The sequence below is a fragment of the Microtus pennsylvanicus genome, chromosome 2, assembly GCF_037038515.1.
Source record: "Microtus pennsylvanicus isolate mMicPen1 chromosome 2, mMicPen1.hap1, whole genome shotgun sequence".
NCBI classification, from domain to species: Eukaryota; Metazoa; Chordata; class Mammalia; order Rodentia; family Cricetidae; genus Microtus; species Microtus pennsylvanicus.
The window spans coordinates 19,792,870-19,811,860 of NC_134580.1; the positions used below are offsets into that span (position 1 = coordinate 19,792,870).

Here is an 18,991-nt window from a genome sequence, read left to right on the forward strand (position 1 = left end):
GGTACAAAACTACAGCTACTACGGTTTTCAACTTGAATCATTGACTTGATAATGTCTACAGCCATCCAAGAGACAGGCTCTGGGTATTCTTTGGAAGGATTATCCTGATCAGGTTAACTGAGGTGGGAAAAGCCACCCTAAAAGTAGGTGACACTATGTCCTAGACTTGAGTCCTAGGGCTCATAAGCAGGAGAAAAATAGCTGAGCATGGCTCTCCTTCCTAGCTCTCTGCTTCCTGATTGCAAATGCAATGTGAACTCCAGCCTCTGCAATGTGAACTCCAGCCTCTGCAATGAGAACTTCAGCCTCAAGCTCCTGCCACCAGTAACTCATCACCACAATGGACCGCACACTCAAACTTTAAGGCCCAATACATCCTTCCTTCCCTAGGTTGCTTTTGTCATTTTGTTACAGCAACATGAGAAGCACACAATACAATTATGTGAACAGATTAAATTTCAGGGTTCTCTAACAAGTGACTATAATTAATAACATTGTATTTGTTCCGCAACAGTGAGAAATGATTCTGAATGTTCAACACAAAGACATGATGTTTGAGAGGATGTACATAATAAACACCCTGATTTAACTACTGCACACTGTACACCTGGGTCATGCTATTACACTGAATCCTAGAAATATGCACAAATGTTACCTGTCAACCAAGTGGAAGAAGAAAATTAGTCTTTAGGGCTAGAAAGATGGTTGAGTTGGTAAAGTGTTCACTGTAAAAACACAGGGATTTGACCCATACTCCCAGAATCGAAATTAAAAAGCCAGGCTTGATGGTATACCCTAATAATCCCAGTGTACCTTCCTAACTAGTTAGTCTGGCTCAACTGGCAAATCTCAGGCTACTAACAGACTCTGTACAAAACAAAAAAACAAAAACAAACAAACAAACAAAAAAGGCCTGTGAAGTTAACAGCAAGATGGCTCAGCAGTAAATATCACCCATCCCCAAGCCTGAAAACACAAGTTTAATACCCAAGACCCACATGGTGGAAGGAGAGAGAACTCATTCCCTCAAGATGTCCTCAAACATCCACATGTTCACCATGATAATGTACATGCTTACACAACACACACACACACAAAGTAAATATAATAAAATTTTAAAAGTAACAATAAAGTGACCATCATATAATGAGCAACACTTAAGTACCTATGAACTACACACACACACACACACACACACACGCACACACACAAGCACACACACTCTCTCTCTGTCTCTCTCTCTCTTGCACACACACACACACACACACACACACACACACACACTACCAAAACCCTCAATTACAGCATTGTTTAAATGGTCAAACTGAGCCTGTTACATCATACATTTGAAGCCTCCTCTCTTGAGCAAACCTCCTGGAGTGAACTGACTAAAATAAATTACTTCATGGGCAAAGATTTTAAAAGGGCACCTCTGCACATACATAAAATCAAAGACAAATCAGCACGGCTCAGCTTTATAAATGGGGCTCATATGAACATGTCTGCCGTAATTGTAGGTTAACTCCGTGCAACCCTGGGTTTCTCTCAACCCATTAGTAGTCCTAATCTCAGCAAGTTAATCCAGCCTCTTTCAAAACTGAGAAATGTCTTGTTGCCCCAGTAAATACTACCTGTGAGCAATTTCTCTTAGATGCTAACATGATGCAGTCAACAGGAAACTGTTTTTTATTAATAACCCATAATTTAGATACTACAAATTTCAGGGTTTTAAACATCTATGATAAATTCACAGAGGCCTTCCTATATTCACAAAGCTTTGCAGAATTTACTATTATGTAATCCAACACTATTTTCATTACCCAAAGACATTCCCTTTCTTACCACCTTCCATTAAAATCTCGTATAACTACTAATCTATATTTTGTTTTGTCTGGTGACCTGTTCTAGAGTCTTTATCAATACTATCAATTAACATGTGGCCTTCTTTGTTCTGGTTCCTTCCAGTCGGCACAATCCTTTTCTCAGTTCACCCATGTGACCATACAGTATCAGAACAGTCGTCATTCTTTAGTTGTGTGCATCATGTCGCTTTATTCCTTAGCTGATGAACATGTATGTTGTCTGTGATTGTGTACAATGAGTAAAGCTGTTAGGAACATGCACAGGAACAGTGTGTGTGATCATCTATCCTAATTTCTGTGGGTATGAATGTGGGAATGGGATGGGGAAGATGTCAGGTTGCTCTTCACTGAACCTATCAAGTTGTCTCCCCAGCACACTGTGTCTCCAGCAGCAGTTTCCGTAGCTTACAGTTCCTCCCCATCCGCTGCAATACTTTCGCCTGTTAATTTTCCACTTGTTATGAATGAATTGCATTCATTACAATTCTGAATTGTATTTCCTTACTGCGAATCAAAGCTTGGCATTTTTTTTTATGCGCTCCCTGGCTGTTTACTGTATCTTCTATGGTTTTCCACGCTAATCTAAATCCTTTGCCCACCTCTTTATACTGGATCCTTGGTCTACACACATTTTCATGAGCATTCATTATGCAGTTAAGACATAAAAGCTTTATCAGATAAGATTGTCAAGTGGTGTCCTTCTGCAGGTTGTCTTTACACAGTTTTGTTAATGTTCTTTGGCATAAGAACCATAACTTGATCAATTTCCATTTGCCTTTTTCTTATTTGTGCTTTTGCTATTACATGTTCACAAGATCATCAAATACTCTGTCTTATATATTGTTCTCTATTTTAAGACCTCCATGGTGTTAGCTCTTGCATACAGGTCTTTTTAAAGTTAATTTTGAGTATTATATATGAAGCGACATTAATTTTTACATGGTCTAATAGTTTTTCTGTTGCTCTGACAAACACCATAACCAAAAGCAACTTGGGGAGGGATCGGTTTATTTCATCTTATAGCCTATAGTCCATCATGAAGTCAGGACAGGAATCTGGAGGCAGGAACTGAAGCAGAGTTCATGGAAGAGTGCTACTTACTGGCTTGCCCCCAGGGCTTGCTCAACCTGTTTTCTTACACAACGTGTCAGGCCCACCTGACAGATGAGGTACCACCCACAATTGACTGGGCCCTCCCATATCAAGAATCAATCGAGAAAAATGCCCCACAAGTTTGTCTCCAAGCCAATCTTTTGGAGACATTTCTCAATTGAAGTTTCATCTTCCCATATGAAAGGGGTTTAGATCAAGTTGATAAAGGCTTTGGAAATCAGTATGGCAATTTCTCAGAAAATTAGGAAATAATCTATTTCAAGACACAGTAATACTGCTGTTGGGTATATACCCAAAAGATGCTCAATCATACCACAAAGACATGTGCTCAACTATGTTCATAGCAGCATTATTTGTAATAGCCCAAACCTGAAAACAACCTAGATGCCCACCAACCAAAGAATGGATAAAGAAAATGTGGTACATTTACACAATGGAGTACTACTCAGCAATAAAAAACAATGACATTGAAATCTGCATGCAAATGTATGGATCTTGTAGAAACCATTTTGAGTGAAATAACCCAGACCCAGAAAGACAAATATAATATGTACTCACTTATAAGTGTCTTTTAGACATACATAAAACAAAGATAAAACAGCCCACAATTCACAATACAGAGAACCTAGACAACAAAAAGGACCCTAAGAGAGACATACATGGATCTACATAGGAAGGAGAAAAAGACAAGATCTCCTAAATAAATTGGGAGAATGAGGGTCATGGAAGAGGGTAGAAGGGGAGACAAGAAGAAGGGAGAGGAACAGAGTAAAATGTATAACTCAATAAAAAAGGAAAAAGCAAACAGTGAAAATAAGGTTTCAAATACTGTGCCATAACATGAATTTTTTTTAACTTACACATAAGTTAAATAGACATACTTAAGGACCACAAGGGAAACATAACAAAACACCATGACCAAGGCAACTTACATAAGAAAGCATTTCATTTGGGACTCACAATTCCATCATGGGTAGGGGAGCATGGCATCAGACAGTCAGACATTCATGGAGCTGGAGCAGTAGTTAAGAGCTTACATCCTGAGTCAACTACTTAAAGACACTAGGAATTGCTGCGAGATTTTGAATCCTCAAAGCTCATCCCCAGAGACACACCTCCTCCAACAAGGCCTCACCTCATAAGCCTTCCCAGAATAGTTCCACCAACTGCAGACAAAGCATTCAAATATATGAGCCTATGGAGTTCATTCTCATACAAACCAGTACTCACACAGATACGGATTGCAATATGCATTTTATAATAATAGATAAACCCTAATTAATTTGTGAACAGTACTGTGAATTTAGATATTAACAAGACTTGCCTTTAAATAATTCTAACAGCCAGGTGTTGTGACACAGGCCTTTAACCTCAGCACTTTGGGGGGATGGATTTCTGTGAATTTGAATGTGGTCAGGTCTACAGAGAAAATTCCAGGACAGCCAGGAGTATACCGTGAGATAGTGTCTCAAAAGTAAATCATTCTAATAAATAATAAATCACAATAGATTTTATGTTTCACATTTGAGTTTCATTATAATGATAAGTACTTGACCCCAGAAAATAAATTATTTACTTAAGTCCAACACATATTGGCAATTAAAAGGAAGTAACTTCCTATACCAGTAACAAATGTTAAACTTAGAATTATAGTAAGATTCTAAGCACATTCCTCTCTATCCCTGAATAGGTCTTTCAGCAAACACTCATGGTGCACGCAGTCAGACCCCCTCCTCAGCAAGCAAGCGTCCTAAAGCTTCTGAGTGACCTAAATGGAAGTACAGGGTATGTTAAGAATTACAGCTCCTCCAAATCTCAGAAGTCAGTGAATATCCTCCTCCACTCCTCCAGCCGGCACAGAAAGCCAAAGGAATGTTTAAGTCTCTCTGCATGAAGCTGTGGGTGCAGGGTGGTAAGAGTATGCATAAGTAGCACTAAATTGCCAGGGGAGGCAGGGAGATGCAAATCTTAATGCAGATTGAGGGGCTGGGGAATTTAGGTCATTGTGGACTAGAGAAAGGAGAGGCTTTTTGTCCTCTTATTCAGAAACAGAACCTTTCCTCAATCTGCACTGATTTTTCCTACGCTGTTACCACCTCAGTGTCTTTCTCTTTTCTTTGACAAGTTCCTAATTAAACGAGATCTTTCTCCTTATTACAACATCATGAATAGGTAATTGGTAGGTAATTCATCTAGGTAATTGCCCACGGAGAGAGAAGAAACACTGCTGTCCATGTAAGAACGAAGAAGTTAAGGAGATGTGATGGGTTGCCAACACTAGCATCAGATGATACCCAGTTTTTGCTACAGCATTTTGCTTCTCTTGGTTCCAACCAGATTAACTCTCATAGTGTGTTGTAGTAGGTCTGTGCAGACATGAGTTTGCCCAGTCTTTGGTAAAGTAGCGTGCTTGATCTCCTAAATGGCTATCATTTCAATTACCCAGAGCCTTTTCTGCAAAGCTACCCTACGGGCTCTCCTGTGGCTACACACTAGGTCACACTTACATATACTCACAGCGACATAACTTGCCATGTGCACCGCAGCAAAGAAGACACACCCACAAGTGAACATCAGACTCTGGCCTTTTAAGAAAAAGGAATTCAGTAGCAACCACGAATTAGATATGAAAAACAATCTGAGTAAGCTGATGGATACATTTAATGTCTAGCTAAAAGAAGGGGTTAGCTATAGTCCATGAGTCAAATCTGGCACTATTCTTTATATAATAGTCATACAATTACATACATACACAGAAACACACACATTAACAGGTACAAATAAGCATTACATGCTACTGGACAAACTATTGCCATCCTTTCATAGACTCTCTATATTGATTTTTGTGCTGTAATAGTCAAGAAAAGCAGCTACTTACGACACAGGTCATATGGTCACAAGAAAAGTACCTGCCCCTATAGGAAAAGTCAACCAAGTCCAAGAATGAAACATCAGAATCACAGGTTGCCCGCAATGAATGGTCCTACCACAATTAAATCATTGCAACAATCCTTTCAGTTAGCTCTTTTTTCAGATGAAACCTAATTTTTCCAGTTCGTACAGTTACTACTTTGGGCAACACATTAATAATGCCATCATATACTAAAAGAAACATTTATGTACATCTATTTCAGTTTAAAAGAATGTTATACATGAAGGTAGTACTTATTCAACTCATCGAGCTATTAAAACCAAGACCATGGAGATGGGAAGGGCATGTTGGGAAGGTTCTGGGGGAACAGAAGCAGGGTGGGTATGATTCGGAAAACACTATATAAATGAGTTATAGTACTTCAGTGGTATGCAAAGTTCTTAGCACACAGGAAACTACTACAATGTCATTATTCTCAAATTTAATAAAAAATTTTATAGTCATCACAGTGAGACATTTCCTTTGTAGGGTTTATGGGTCTGAACCATTTTATGATTTATGCTGGCTTTCTTCCACACCGCACAATTCCCCCGCCATGAGCACCAAAAGGTACTGATATCTTTCTTCTTTCTTAGTCTGCTGAAAAGACCGGATTCTAGTGGAACAAACTTGAGAAGTCAAAGGCAGACTGTAAAGGCTTATAAGAAGTTTACAACGTGTGTGAAGAAGAGTATACCCTGTGTATTTGCAAACCCTGAAAGTCGTGGAGGAAGATTCCAAAAGCAGCAGGCAGACAATGGCATCTATAATGCCAGAGACTTAAACCCCAGCCCCAGTAATAGAAAGGGCAGAAAGAGGAGACAGATGGAAAATACTACTAAAGGAGATGCAACTGAGCAGAATTGTACTGTCAGCTGACATGGCCAATTGCTGCCTTGTTCGACTTCTGTTTCTTACAGCTGCTTGGGGTCCTTCCTTATAGAAAAGAAAACCCTGAAGGAATCTGGTGCATTCTAAGCTCCTTCAATTCGCTATTTTATTTTTCTTTCAGTACTCACATATAGCAAGAGATGTAGGCTCTGGAGACGAGGAGGGAGTGGGGCTCAGATCCACCCCTAATTTCTCAACATAGCATAGGGCATCATCTCTAATTTTCAGGATTTTTTTTGAGAATTGTAGACAAAGGGAAAAATGTGTGTGGCACTTACCGAAGTAGGCAATTAGCAAACAGCAGCAGTTACGACTAGTTCGCTACTAGGACATCTCAGAAGCCTTACCCTTTCTGGGGAGTGGATGGGGGTGGAAGAAGAGTGGAGCAGGTGGAGGAGCGGGAGTGGGAGCAGGGATAGCTATGTAAAATGAGAAAAGATTATATTTAAAACTTTCTTAATAAAAATAGATAATGAACGTGAAGATAGTTCCACAAATGCCTTAGTTAGCAAAGCTTGGCTTTGACAGATGTGGTGCTATACACCTATAACCTGGCTCTAAAGAGGCTGAGGCAGGACCACATGATCTCGAGGAAAGCTTGGGCTATAAAGGAAGACCCTATCTCAAAATAAAAGGCATGACAATAATAGTACTAACGATAGCAATGGTAACAGCATAAGTTTATTTGAAATTCTCTGGGGTTCATCACACATTCCTGAAAAATAATAATTCTATCTAGTTCTCTAAAATGAAGAGTCTTGGGGTTATTTTGTCTAAGAGACGTGCAGTGGAAGCCATCTTCCAAAGCACTTTGAAAACAGTCTCTGTAGCAGTTGATTATAATTTTAGCTTTGTAAACCTAATTTTCCCCTCATCCTGGCACGCATATACCTCATTTTTGAACATTTCAAGGAATATAGGCACGGGTAAACAACCGAAGTGAAGCATCCATGATGAAGTTCCCAGTGGGATCCAGACTGCAGATGTTGCTCCTGGAGATCCAGAGCTAAAAAGACTTGTGAAGTATGATCAGAGTGGGAAAACAGATGGCATGTGAGTTCCTGGATCCAAAATACAAACTGAATTTAAAGTAGGAAGGAAGAAATGATCTCCTCCTCTTCTGAAACATTTGATCACGTCTGATGGGGAAGAACAGCTGGATTTCCTGAGATAGTGCAGAAGGTGCCAATTATAAGCACGGAAGTTTGGTGGTAGTGGAAACAGTTTAGTGTTCCTCCTCATATGTGTGTGCGTGTGTGTGTCTGTGCATGTATATATATGTGTGTGTGTATGTATATACACATATAGATCATATACATAGACACACATATATGTATACATGTATGTACAATATATTATATATTATAGATATCTAATTTATAAAGGAGACTATTAGCTGCACAGAATGGATTCAAGCTAACCGATAAAGGAATTACCCTGAACCAGAGCTCATTTGAAATGCCTGTCCTCTGGGGATCACCTCTTCTTTGGTTTAAATGCAGACAATTTAAAAACAGTGTGCACCTACCTCCCTGTGAATTGATGTGCGCATGGGGTGGGTGGTTGACACTAAGCTCTTTTAGCATGGATTTTCTTCTTAGACGATTTAGATTTACATATAGCATGGCAAGAAAACAGAAACACACAGTACTTGTGCATTACCTATCCACACACTGAAACACTGACTGTCAACACATCTGAAGAGAAGTGGCTTGGGAGGTCTACAGGTAATTCGAAAGGATTCTTTCTACAGGTGTGTAGGTGGAAACCCTCTGCTGCTCTTCTTCCCACAGAACAGGGGAGTCAATCACATTTTAATGTAAAACTAAGAACGATTCCCTTCTTTGAAAACCCTTGGGGGGTTTAGAAAATCAATACAATATTTATTTAAAGCCGCGCTGAATGAAGCAGCTTCTTAAGTCAGTCACCATGACTAAGAAAGCCAGTTTGCTAGAACTCCCTCCATTGCCCCAGGTCCTTCAGTGGCAGGACAACGGTGACCTTCCTTCTGTTTCAGTACATGTTTTACCATGACGGGTGCATGTGACAGCCAAAGGGCTTTGACAGTTCAGCGAATATTGCGACAATATTTAGAATTTTAGATACAGAACTGTCATCACTTCCAATATGCAGAAAGTCATGGGTCATCTTCCAAAGACACTGTCAACATCTGTTGCAATTTATGTAATGTAGGCAACCTATGACCATTTTGCAGGGAGGGACACTTTCCTCTTGGGCAAGCAGATGACAACTGCAATGAGCCTTTCACCAGAAGGTCATCATTCAAGATTGGATATCTAAAGAAGCAACAAAAGAATTTCTATCCAGCTATGATATTGGGCCTCCCTGTGAATGCCTTTCTGTAAAATCTGAATTGCTAAAATGGCCATGCACCACATCAATTCGCTGAAAAAGAAAATGATTTACAAGAAGATTTATGACCTAACTGCCAAGTTACTAGAGAATAAGAGAGAGCGAGAGAGAGAGAGATGCAGCCGCCTGCTCCTAACACAATAATCATGACCCCAAAAAGCTGGAGAGAAATCTAAATGACCACATGGGGAGATGCAGAATAAATGTGCCTTTATATCACATTCTTTCTAGGCGAGAGACGAACTCCCCCACCAAATGCAAAACACACAGCCAACACTGACCACTTCAGTGAGTTCACAAACTGATAAAAATCTTGTTGACTTAAATGTTTTGGTGGTAAGCTGGACATGACATTACTTGATTCCCTAGTTCATAATAGGTAAACCTGAATCATCTTTCAACCTGGAGGAGTGCCCTGAGGGGCTTCTTCACACGGACACTGATATTAATTAAGGCTTTGGCTCAGTAGTATAGTACTTAGCTAGCTTGGATGAGGCTTTTAGCTCCATCTCCAGCCATGCAAGTAAATAAATAAATAGATGAACAGATCAATAAATGTGAAGACATATTTATTAAATATATAAACACATTAAGCTGACATATTTACTTATATTAATATTTTACTGTTCAAAGTACAAGGCTCATTTTCTGGCTTGTATTCTTCTATTTAACAGGTTTGTTTTGGAGGTATCTAGGATCTAGATGAGCTACATCATCTTAGTTGTAAAAGAAAAAAATTGTATATTTATTTTAATATGAGGGCCTTATTTCACATCCTGAAGACTGACCCGATGTCACAAGTGATTCCACTGCGCTGTTAACAGTGCACTCTTCCCTGCCCGAAGGTCTCCAGTGGCTGCTACCTTGACTCTCTCCTCTGTCTGTCCAGCACTGCAGATTCCCAACAATCACCTTGCTCTATACCTGTGGCCTTTCAACCTATAATAGTGTGTCCATCACACTTTGTTGTTTCCATAGAATGGAAACCTTTCCTTATGCCCATCCCTTGTGCCTGCTCTGATCCCACATTGGTATGCACTATTAGTCAGTGTGGAAAAGCAGAGAGACACTCTTTTTTGTGAAACCCTCTATATGTCCATGGGGCCCCTGCCGCAGGGCACAGGGACCACTGTCATCACAGAATGGCACTGGTGGCCTCTGCATTCCTTCACCGGCTCCCAGAAATACACTTCTCATCCTCCAGTAAATGACACAGACACGGAATTCAGAAAGTCACCGGAGTCCCATCAACAAGGGGGCAGACGGCATTCAACACTCAAAACTCTTCCTCAGAACTGCCTTCCAGATAGTTAAGCAAGTGAAGGCACTTGCCACCAACCTGGGCAACCTGAGATTGATCCTTGGGACAGACATGGTAGAAAAGGAGAACTGATTCCCACTTGTCCTCTGACCTACACAAACAGACACATAAACACACACACACACACATACACACACTAAAATAAGTACATAAATAAATGTCAGTTTTTAGAAGATTGCCTTCTAAAGAAAAGATTATGATTGTTCCTTGTTACAGGGGAAAGGCGCACTTCTACTTTCTTGCACTCTGTAAAGTATAAGAACGCCACTGATACCGTATTTTCAATACCCTGATAAACACATCTACCCAAACAAGAAACTCCAACTCTTCATGTCTGGGATGCGTAGACTTGGGGTGATAAGTACACAAATCCATTTAAAAGGAATTGTTGGTATTTAAAATAATGCACTTAAAATATCAAATAAAATTTTACAAAATACAATGAAAACTTCTGTTAATTTTCAAAGTCAAATAGACAAGTTCAAATCTCAGTCTACCATCACTACTTGAAACAATTGCCTCTGTCTCTCCAAAGCTCCTGTCTAGGTTGTATATTTAACTCCCAACTTGGTACATATCTATGCAATGAAAAAAAAACTAGGAAAACAAATAATAAGCCACATACAACACAAATGAGGAGCTAATTCTTGACAACAGATTTGTGTTATTTGTGCTCAGATTTGCTTTGGACTTTCAATGCAATCATCGTATCTCTACTAATTCAGAAGTGATACGAAGTCATCTGGGATAGAGTCAGATCCTCACAGAGAGTCTGAAAACTCAGCTACACTTTAGAACGATCATCAATCTGGTTCATCTAATGATGCAGATGGCCAGGTCACTCTCTTTTCCAAATGAACATCTTTAGAGGCTTGCCTCAACCATCTGACCTAATGTAGCACCCTTTCAGGGCCTCTATCAGTAGCTCAGTAGTGTTGATTTCCCATAAACAACTACATAATTTGTAGGTAAACAGTTGCTCTTTTCTTTCTCATTTGAGAAAGTTTTGTCTACTGGCACACCTGCCCTCCACTGCCATGCAGTAAAACCCTTTAAATTGAAGTTGACTTCATAGTGTTTTCTAATCAACAGAGTGCATTCTCCAGACACCTCTAGCACTCTGAGTAATTCAGATCTTAGAGCTCTCAGAATCCGGTCCTCTTTTATGTATTATTGTCTTTCCAAGATACCTTTGGAGTAGTAGTGTGGGAGGGAGCCAGGGATAGATTTTCATCTTCCTGTATCCCTATCCAGGTGGCTTTCCAAAGCTGTCATTTCCTCCAACCTTGCTCTCTTGTTCCTATAGGATGTGGAAACCCTGTTGAACACACGGGGAAATCCAGCCTCTGCTTCTTTTCACAGAAACTACCTCTCCTGTTGTAATTCTGCCACATATAATGGAGAAGTGACCCAAGACGCTGAACTCTGTGATGGAAGTTGACCTGTTCTATCATGTGGAGGAGAGAGGAGACTCCGCTATAATCCAGTCCTATTCCTTAGTGACCTGGAAGCCCAGCTATGCTGCCAACGCAGCAAACACAGATTCTGTGTAGTCATGACAACGGGTTTAACCTGGAGGGAATGTTCTGTTCTGGTCTCATCACACATCCACAATATGAATGATGAACAGCACTTACACATACTTTTCTCAAAGAAGTTCCACTTCTGGTTCAGGAAAGTCTTTTTCTAGAGAGGCTGAATGTTGGACACTCAAGCCAATGTCTTCTTGTGTGAGGTACATGATCTACCATTGTGCTTTAACAGTGGTTCTCCCCTTCCTAATGCTGCGACCCTTTAATCCGGTTCCTTGTGTTGTGGTGATGCCCAACCATAAAATCATTTTGTTGCCATTTCACAACTGTATTTTCTACTCTTATGAGTTATAATGTGAATATCTGTGTTTACTGTTGGTCTTAGGCCCTATGAAAGGGTCATTTGGTCCCCAGAAGGGGTCACAACCCACAGGCTGAGAACCAGTGTGCTAAAGTAGTGGATCTTGACTACTGGAAAGCACATTTCTGATGGTTTTAGGAACTGAGGCAGTGCTCAGTAGAGAAAGTACAGCTGTGAAGTAGCAATGAAAAAAAAGTTATGGTTAGGAGTTCCTACGACAATTGGAAGTATGTGTTTTCTGATGGTCTTTACCCATAGGTTGAGAACCACTGACCTAAAGGTTAGGTTTAAACTCAAATGATCAAGAAAAGAAATATTTATGTGTATGTATATATGTATGTGTGTATGCACATACATACATGCATACGCACACACACACACACACACACAATAGGAGAATGAGATGGAATCAAACCTAAACATAAAAATAAACTGAGCTACCAGGTACCATGGAAACTAAGCTCCCAAGTCCAAAGAAATATTTCCTCTTTGAAAAAACAAAGAAGGTGCCTCATCATCTCCCTAACCTCTTGGAACATCTGATTTGTTTGTCTTCCAGCAAGCTGTCCCCTACGACTCACAGCTTCCTAGCTTGAACTCATAGTTCACACATCACATCCACAGGTTCCATGGACAGATGAATGGGTCATGCTCCAACACACTGATTCATCATCTCTGTGCAAGGACATTTCTATTACCTTCAAGTTAGCCGTTATTACCCCTGTCTATCCAGTCTTTTCCTCTTGACTGTGGAGAGATAGAGGGCCAGGCCCTTGGTTTAAGTCTGCATTGGATCCCACTTCCCACGTAGAGTTAAGACTGTCTTTTGCCTAGATGTAACAGTGCCTATTGCTTCTGTAAACATGATTTTGTGCTCAAGTTTTTTTTTTTTTATCAATTTTCAACTAACACAGGAAAACATGTATTGTATACATTCAAGGCATACTTGTGATGTTTCTCTGCACATGTGCACTGGGCTGAACTTTTAAATTAAGCAAGATGACAGTGCATCGCACACTGCAAATCCAGACACGGGCTCATCTCATTACTTTCAAAGTTTGGAAGATTCCAACATGAAATAAGCCTCAGTAGATTATATTGCAATATGTTTTTTAAAAAAATCTTTCCAAATATCCATCTAAAGCAATGATGGGAGGTAGAACATTTTTTATTTATTATCCCCAAAGGATGCCCTCTTTGGCTTCCAAAAATCGCTGACAAAAACAGAAGCGCATGTAGATAACTTCGGTCACAGGGACTCAAGCTCCTGCAGAGTCCCCTGGGTTAGACATTCCCAGCAGTCACAAAACTGCCACATGTCGGTGTGCACTGTCAGCAAATGCACAGCTCAAGGAGAGAGATTTGTAAGCAATCAAAAATGAAGCAATGTGCAAGTTGGGCTTGGTGACACACACCTACATTCCCAGAACTTAGGAAGTATAGGCAGGAAGATCAAGAGTTCAAGGTCAGCATAACGGGTGAGTTCAACATCATCCCAAGCTAAATAATGAGCTCTAGGCCATTGTGGGCTGCATAAAATCTAATCTCAAGAAAACAAAAAACAAAACAAAACTGGACAAAATTTTTTTAAGAGATTTGTGCTCAATAGTTTATAGTAAAAATCAGCAACGTTCTTGCCTCTGGAAGAGTTTTTATTAATTAATAAATATATAAATTCTACACAGCATGTAATTTAATATTCCCTAACACTTTGTTTCCCACTCCAATCACACAGAATTAGCACATAGGTTTTAAGTGTACTGATTATTCAAAAGAAAGCCTCCTATTTCATTTGAGGCACTACTACAGGGAGAATTCAGACTAGAAAAAAAATAAGTTATTTCTAATTTAAGTAGACATGTTTATATAGTCCTTTTAAAAATGGACATGACATTGAACACATTTAAAGGAGATTCATTTTGTAAGAAAGTCTCCTTGTTTTGCACCGAGGTGTTTCTTTAGCGACACCAGCCAGACACACAACAGATGTTAGCTAAGTGCTCAGAAAGAAATCCAGCTGTAGCCGGGGCTCTGGTCTGAGCAAGAAGACAGCAGCAGCAGGTGACTGTGCTTCAGCACAGACACAGGTAAACGACAGCTCACTCATTTCTGCCAGTGCAGAAACTGGATGCTGCGGGAAGAAAGTAACCATCAGTTCTACTGAAAATGGGAGCAAAGGATTTGATGATACCTTGTTCGACAAATACCAGCACCTTCACAGAATGTCTGCCATTTTCTCAGGAATGGAAACTAACATTTGTGCCCATATGAACTATCAACTAATGCAGAACGAAACCAAAGTTGAGACCTTTTAAATACAAAACTGAAACCAGTATGTTGGGCATGCTAATTGTTGTTGCTCTAAAATGTGTCTCAATTACCTTTATTCTATTGTTTTTATTATTTTTAATCAATTGTTATATTATTTTAAAAGTTGAACATATTTTTTTTTTGTTGTTTGCTGATAGGCACAAAGCCATGCTAAGTAATGCTCAGACAATTTAATTTCTAAACAGAGCACAGTGCAGTTCTCCGTCTCATGCAGCGGGACATGCACGTACCTGCGCCAGCTTCCTTTTCCTCCTCCTCGATGCTGTTTCTGATGCTGTCATACTCCTCATCGATAGTCTGATTGCCACGCATCTGAGACAAGATTCTGCGGGCCTTCTGAGTCTGTCCTTTCTGAATGAGCCACCGAGGGCTTTCGGGCAAAAAGAGAAATCCAAGAAACTGTATAACAGCTGGAATTGCTGCAAGTCCCAACATGTACCTGCAATAAGAAACACGCCACCACTGTGAAATTGTTCTGAGAGCGCTGCGTACACATTCGCTGTGGAGCCTAACAGCCCGCAGTATACATTTACCACGGGGACTAACAGCACCGAGTGCTCACTCCTTCAACAAGGAATGTAAATAAATGATATATGGACTTCCAAGAGTCTCATAGCACTGAGTCCACAATCACCAGAGAATCTCAAAGGGTTGGGCCCATATATAAACACTGTATTGAATACATATATACCAGACCTTTCTTTGGGGCCACCAACTAGCTCCCAAATCATAACATGGAGACAGTTATGAATGCTCAACCTAGCTTAGGCTCGTTTCTGCTACCTCTCTTAACTTAAATCAACCTAGTTCTCTTTATTTACCTCTTGCCTTGGGACTTTTTACCTTCTTTCTGTATATCTTGCTTTCACTGCTTCTCAAGAAGCTGGTGGCTGCTGCCTGGCTTCTTGCCCCCAGCATGTTCCTCTCATTCTTCCTGTTCTCCTCTTTCCTTCTTCTCCAGCCTAGATTCTCCTTCTGTTCATTCTCTCTCTACTGGCCAGTCCTGTCTATCCTCTTTCCTACCTAGCTATTGGTCACTCAGCTCTTTATCAGACCAATCAGGTGCCTTAGGCAGGCAAGGTGAAACAAATACAACACGTCTTTACGTTATTAAACACACATCCTTCCATCGTTAAACAAAGGCAGCATAAACAAATGTAACATACATTTACACAGTTCAATATTCTGTTGGGGCATAAACAAATGGAACACATTGTTGCCTAGTTAAAACAATATTCCACAACATACATATTTACACAAGAGTCTAATAGAATTGAATACACACTCACCAGAATCCAACAGAACTGGGCACACACTGACCTGAGTCTAACAGTATTGAATCCTCTTTCACCATGGAGCCTAACAGTACTGGTGTATGCTCATTTACCACAGAGTCCAAAACACCTTATGTACTTCTTAGAGTCTGCTATAACCAAGTGCACACTCATCATAGTGAGTGTGTACTTCTTGGATTCTAACAGCACTGTGTACACACTCACCATGGAGCCTAAGAGCACAGAGGGCACGTTCTTTCACCAGAGGGCCTAAAATCACCGATTCTTCACTCCCAAGATTCTAACAGAACTGTGTGAACATCATAGAATCTAACGACACTGTATGCATAGTCATTCATCAAAGTCTAAAAACAGTGACCCCCCCCCCAACGTCTAACAGCACTAAGTGCACACTTGCCAGAGTCTAACAGCTCTGAGTGTACACTCACTCACCAGTGTAAAAAGATGGTACATTCCTCACAGCCTATAGGACTGAGTGCACACTCCCCAGACTCTAACAGCAGGGCACACTTACCTCTAAGCCTCAGAGCACTGCGTCCACACTCATTCCAGAGTCTAACAGCAATGACTGCACACTTACTTAGCAGAGCCTATAATCACCGTGTGAACACTTTCTAGACCAGTGGTTCTCAACCTTCCTAATGCTGTGACCCTTTAATACAGTTCCTCATGTGTGGTGACCCCCAACCATAAAATTATTCTCATTGCTACATTGTAACTGTGATTTTGCTACTGTTATGAACCATAATGTAAATATTTTGGACTTAGAGGTGTGCCTAAGGGGCAGCAACCCTAGGTTGAAGATTGCTACTCTAGAGTCTAGCCGCACTAAGTACACACAGGCCACAAAGTCCAACAGCTCTGAGTATATACTCATTACAGAATTTGGTGTTTGTGTGGGACACAGCAATATGTAATAATTAATCAGATTTTATTCACTGAAAGAGAAATGTTATTTTATGCTGTACTGAAATTGAAAATGAAAAAATCTAATAATTTCTTTCATTATAATTTTGCAGTGATAGACAAATGCCATAATTTATATTTTCACATTCTAAATCAAACAAATCATGCAAAGCACCACGATAGCCCACAATATATATGTGTAATACTAACATACACCACAGAACCATGGTTTCTAATACCTCTGTGTCTCCTGCCAAAACAAATTCCATGCATTATTCCAAGGCAGGTAAAAATGGAGCTGCTGTGGTCTGGGTAAGTGTCTCCTACATGCTCAGTGCTGATGGCTTCTTTGCAGGCTATGTTGCTATTGGGAGAGGACTATCCTCTAAGAAGTGGGGGATGGTGGGGGGAATTTCGTTGACTGGGGAAGTCTCTCAAAGGGTTTATTTGAACCACAGACCTTTCCTCTCTTCTTTGGCCTCTTAGCACCCATGAGGTGATCAAGTCTCTTCACACTGAACTGCCACCATGATGTCCCACCTTGACACAAAATCCTTGAGCCCAAATAGACCTTTCCTCCTGAAGAGTGGAATATCTAGGGTCTGCTGTTGTCACAAGGGCAGAGAGCTAACATGGGACTCAGAGTTCTCTAATATGATGCATACTTTTCATGAGACTAAGTACCTGCAATTGCTTCTTCTGTGTTGGGTTAAGTTTTTGTTTTGTTCTGCTTTATTGTCTGAATATAGTCCTGCTATATGCAGCCTTGATTGGCTTACAACTTGTAGTCTCCCTCCCTCTCTCTCTTAAGAGCTAGGATCACAGAGATACCTACAATGCCTTGCGATAAATTATTTCTTAATAGTTATTTCTGCTCTTTGAATAATTGCTTTTTTTAAAAGTAATTTCTCCATTTCATTTTGCCGTGAGGCATTGAGTTCACCACGATTAAGGAGTAAATGGCTTACAGCAGGAAAAACAGAGGCAGAAACAAATAATTGTAGCCAAATGGCTAAAAACAGAAAGAAATTATTTGTCTATCATTTTCTTTCAAGTGTCTACTCTTAATGGCTGGTAAAATGAAAAACAGCACATAAGCATGTAGTTAAAACTCATCAAAGAAGAAATAAATATTGTAGCATGAGTTCAGGTGCCCATGCCAAGACCTCTCCAGAAAGGCCTCTTAATAACCCTAACTAGAGGAGCTGGCTTAGCTAAACTCCCAGATCTCTGCAAGTGGAATTTCCATAAATATAGGACACCTTTGGATATCCTGAGGATACGGATCCCACGCACACGCTCCAAGGCAGAGTGTTAGAAACCCAATCCATGCTCAGAAGCAGCCCTAACCTCCCCATTTACAGCTGGAAGGGGCCTGGTTTGATGTGCATTGCAAAAATAATCTACTGTTAAAGTCACACTAACCCTAGAGTAAAGCAATTTAAAGACTCCCAGAGATAAAGCTTATGATATAAGGCACTTCTTTCTATGCAATTGTGTTTTAGTTCTAAAAACAATAGAGGAAAAATAAAATCATGACTTGGATATTAAAATACCACTTATTATAAACTGCAAATAAACATATAGGTAGAACCAGAAAAAAGTAAGAGAGTGAAAAAAACGAAGTATTTATGAATGAGTGATGGAACAGATGGTGACTTTCCTGCCTATGTTGTATAATTATATCAACCATTCAGAGTGTGAACAAAGTATTTATGAATGAGGGATGAAGTAGACCATATAGACTTTACTGCCTGTGTTGTGCGATTATACCAACACTTGCTCCCTCTGTGCAATTCACAGAGGATATATTATTTTTTATCACAATTTAGATATGCTCCTCCACCTCATCTCTGTCATCTTAATTTTCACATTTGCTCCCTAGCGGATTACCCCATGAAGCACCTTGAACATAGACGGCATCTTGTAAGTATGCTATGAATTGAAAGGCCAACAGCTACGCACCGAAACCTTTGTGTGGTTACACAGAAGGCAACTCTCCTTAGACTCAGGTAGCGCTATGTCTGGTAGCAAGTCTTCTAGACCATTTAGCTCCACAAACTTCCTTGCCCAGTACCCTTCCTGAACAAGCCAC

The 18,991-nt window shown here is 40.2% G+C and overlaps 1 protein-coding gene across 3 annotated transcripts in view; it reads right to left on the minus strand.

Moving 5' to 3' along the window:
• The window catches only part of Slc2a13 (solute carrier family 2 member 13), a 297,525-nt gene that overhangs the window by 201,302 nt on the left and 77,232 nt on the right, over window positions 1-18,991 (minus strand). For all 3 annotated transcript variants that reach the window (XR_012909606.1, XR_012909605.1, XM_075960405.1), the window contains exon 3: window positions 14,926-15,134. Coding sequence is in view for 1 of the 3 variants with exons in the window: in XM_075960405.1 (XP_075816520.1) it covers window positions 14,926-15,134 (209 nt within the window). In the remaining 2 variants the exon portion in view is untranslated. The remainder of the gene's footprint in view (window positions 1-14,925; window positions 15,135-18,991) is intronic.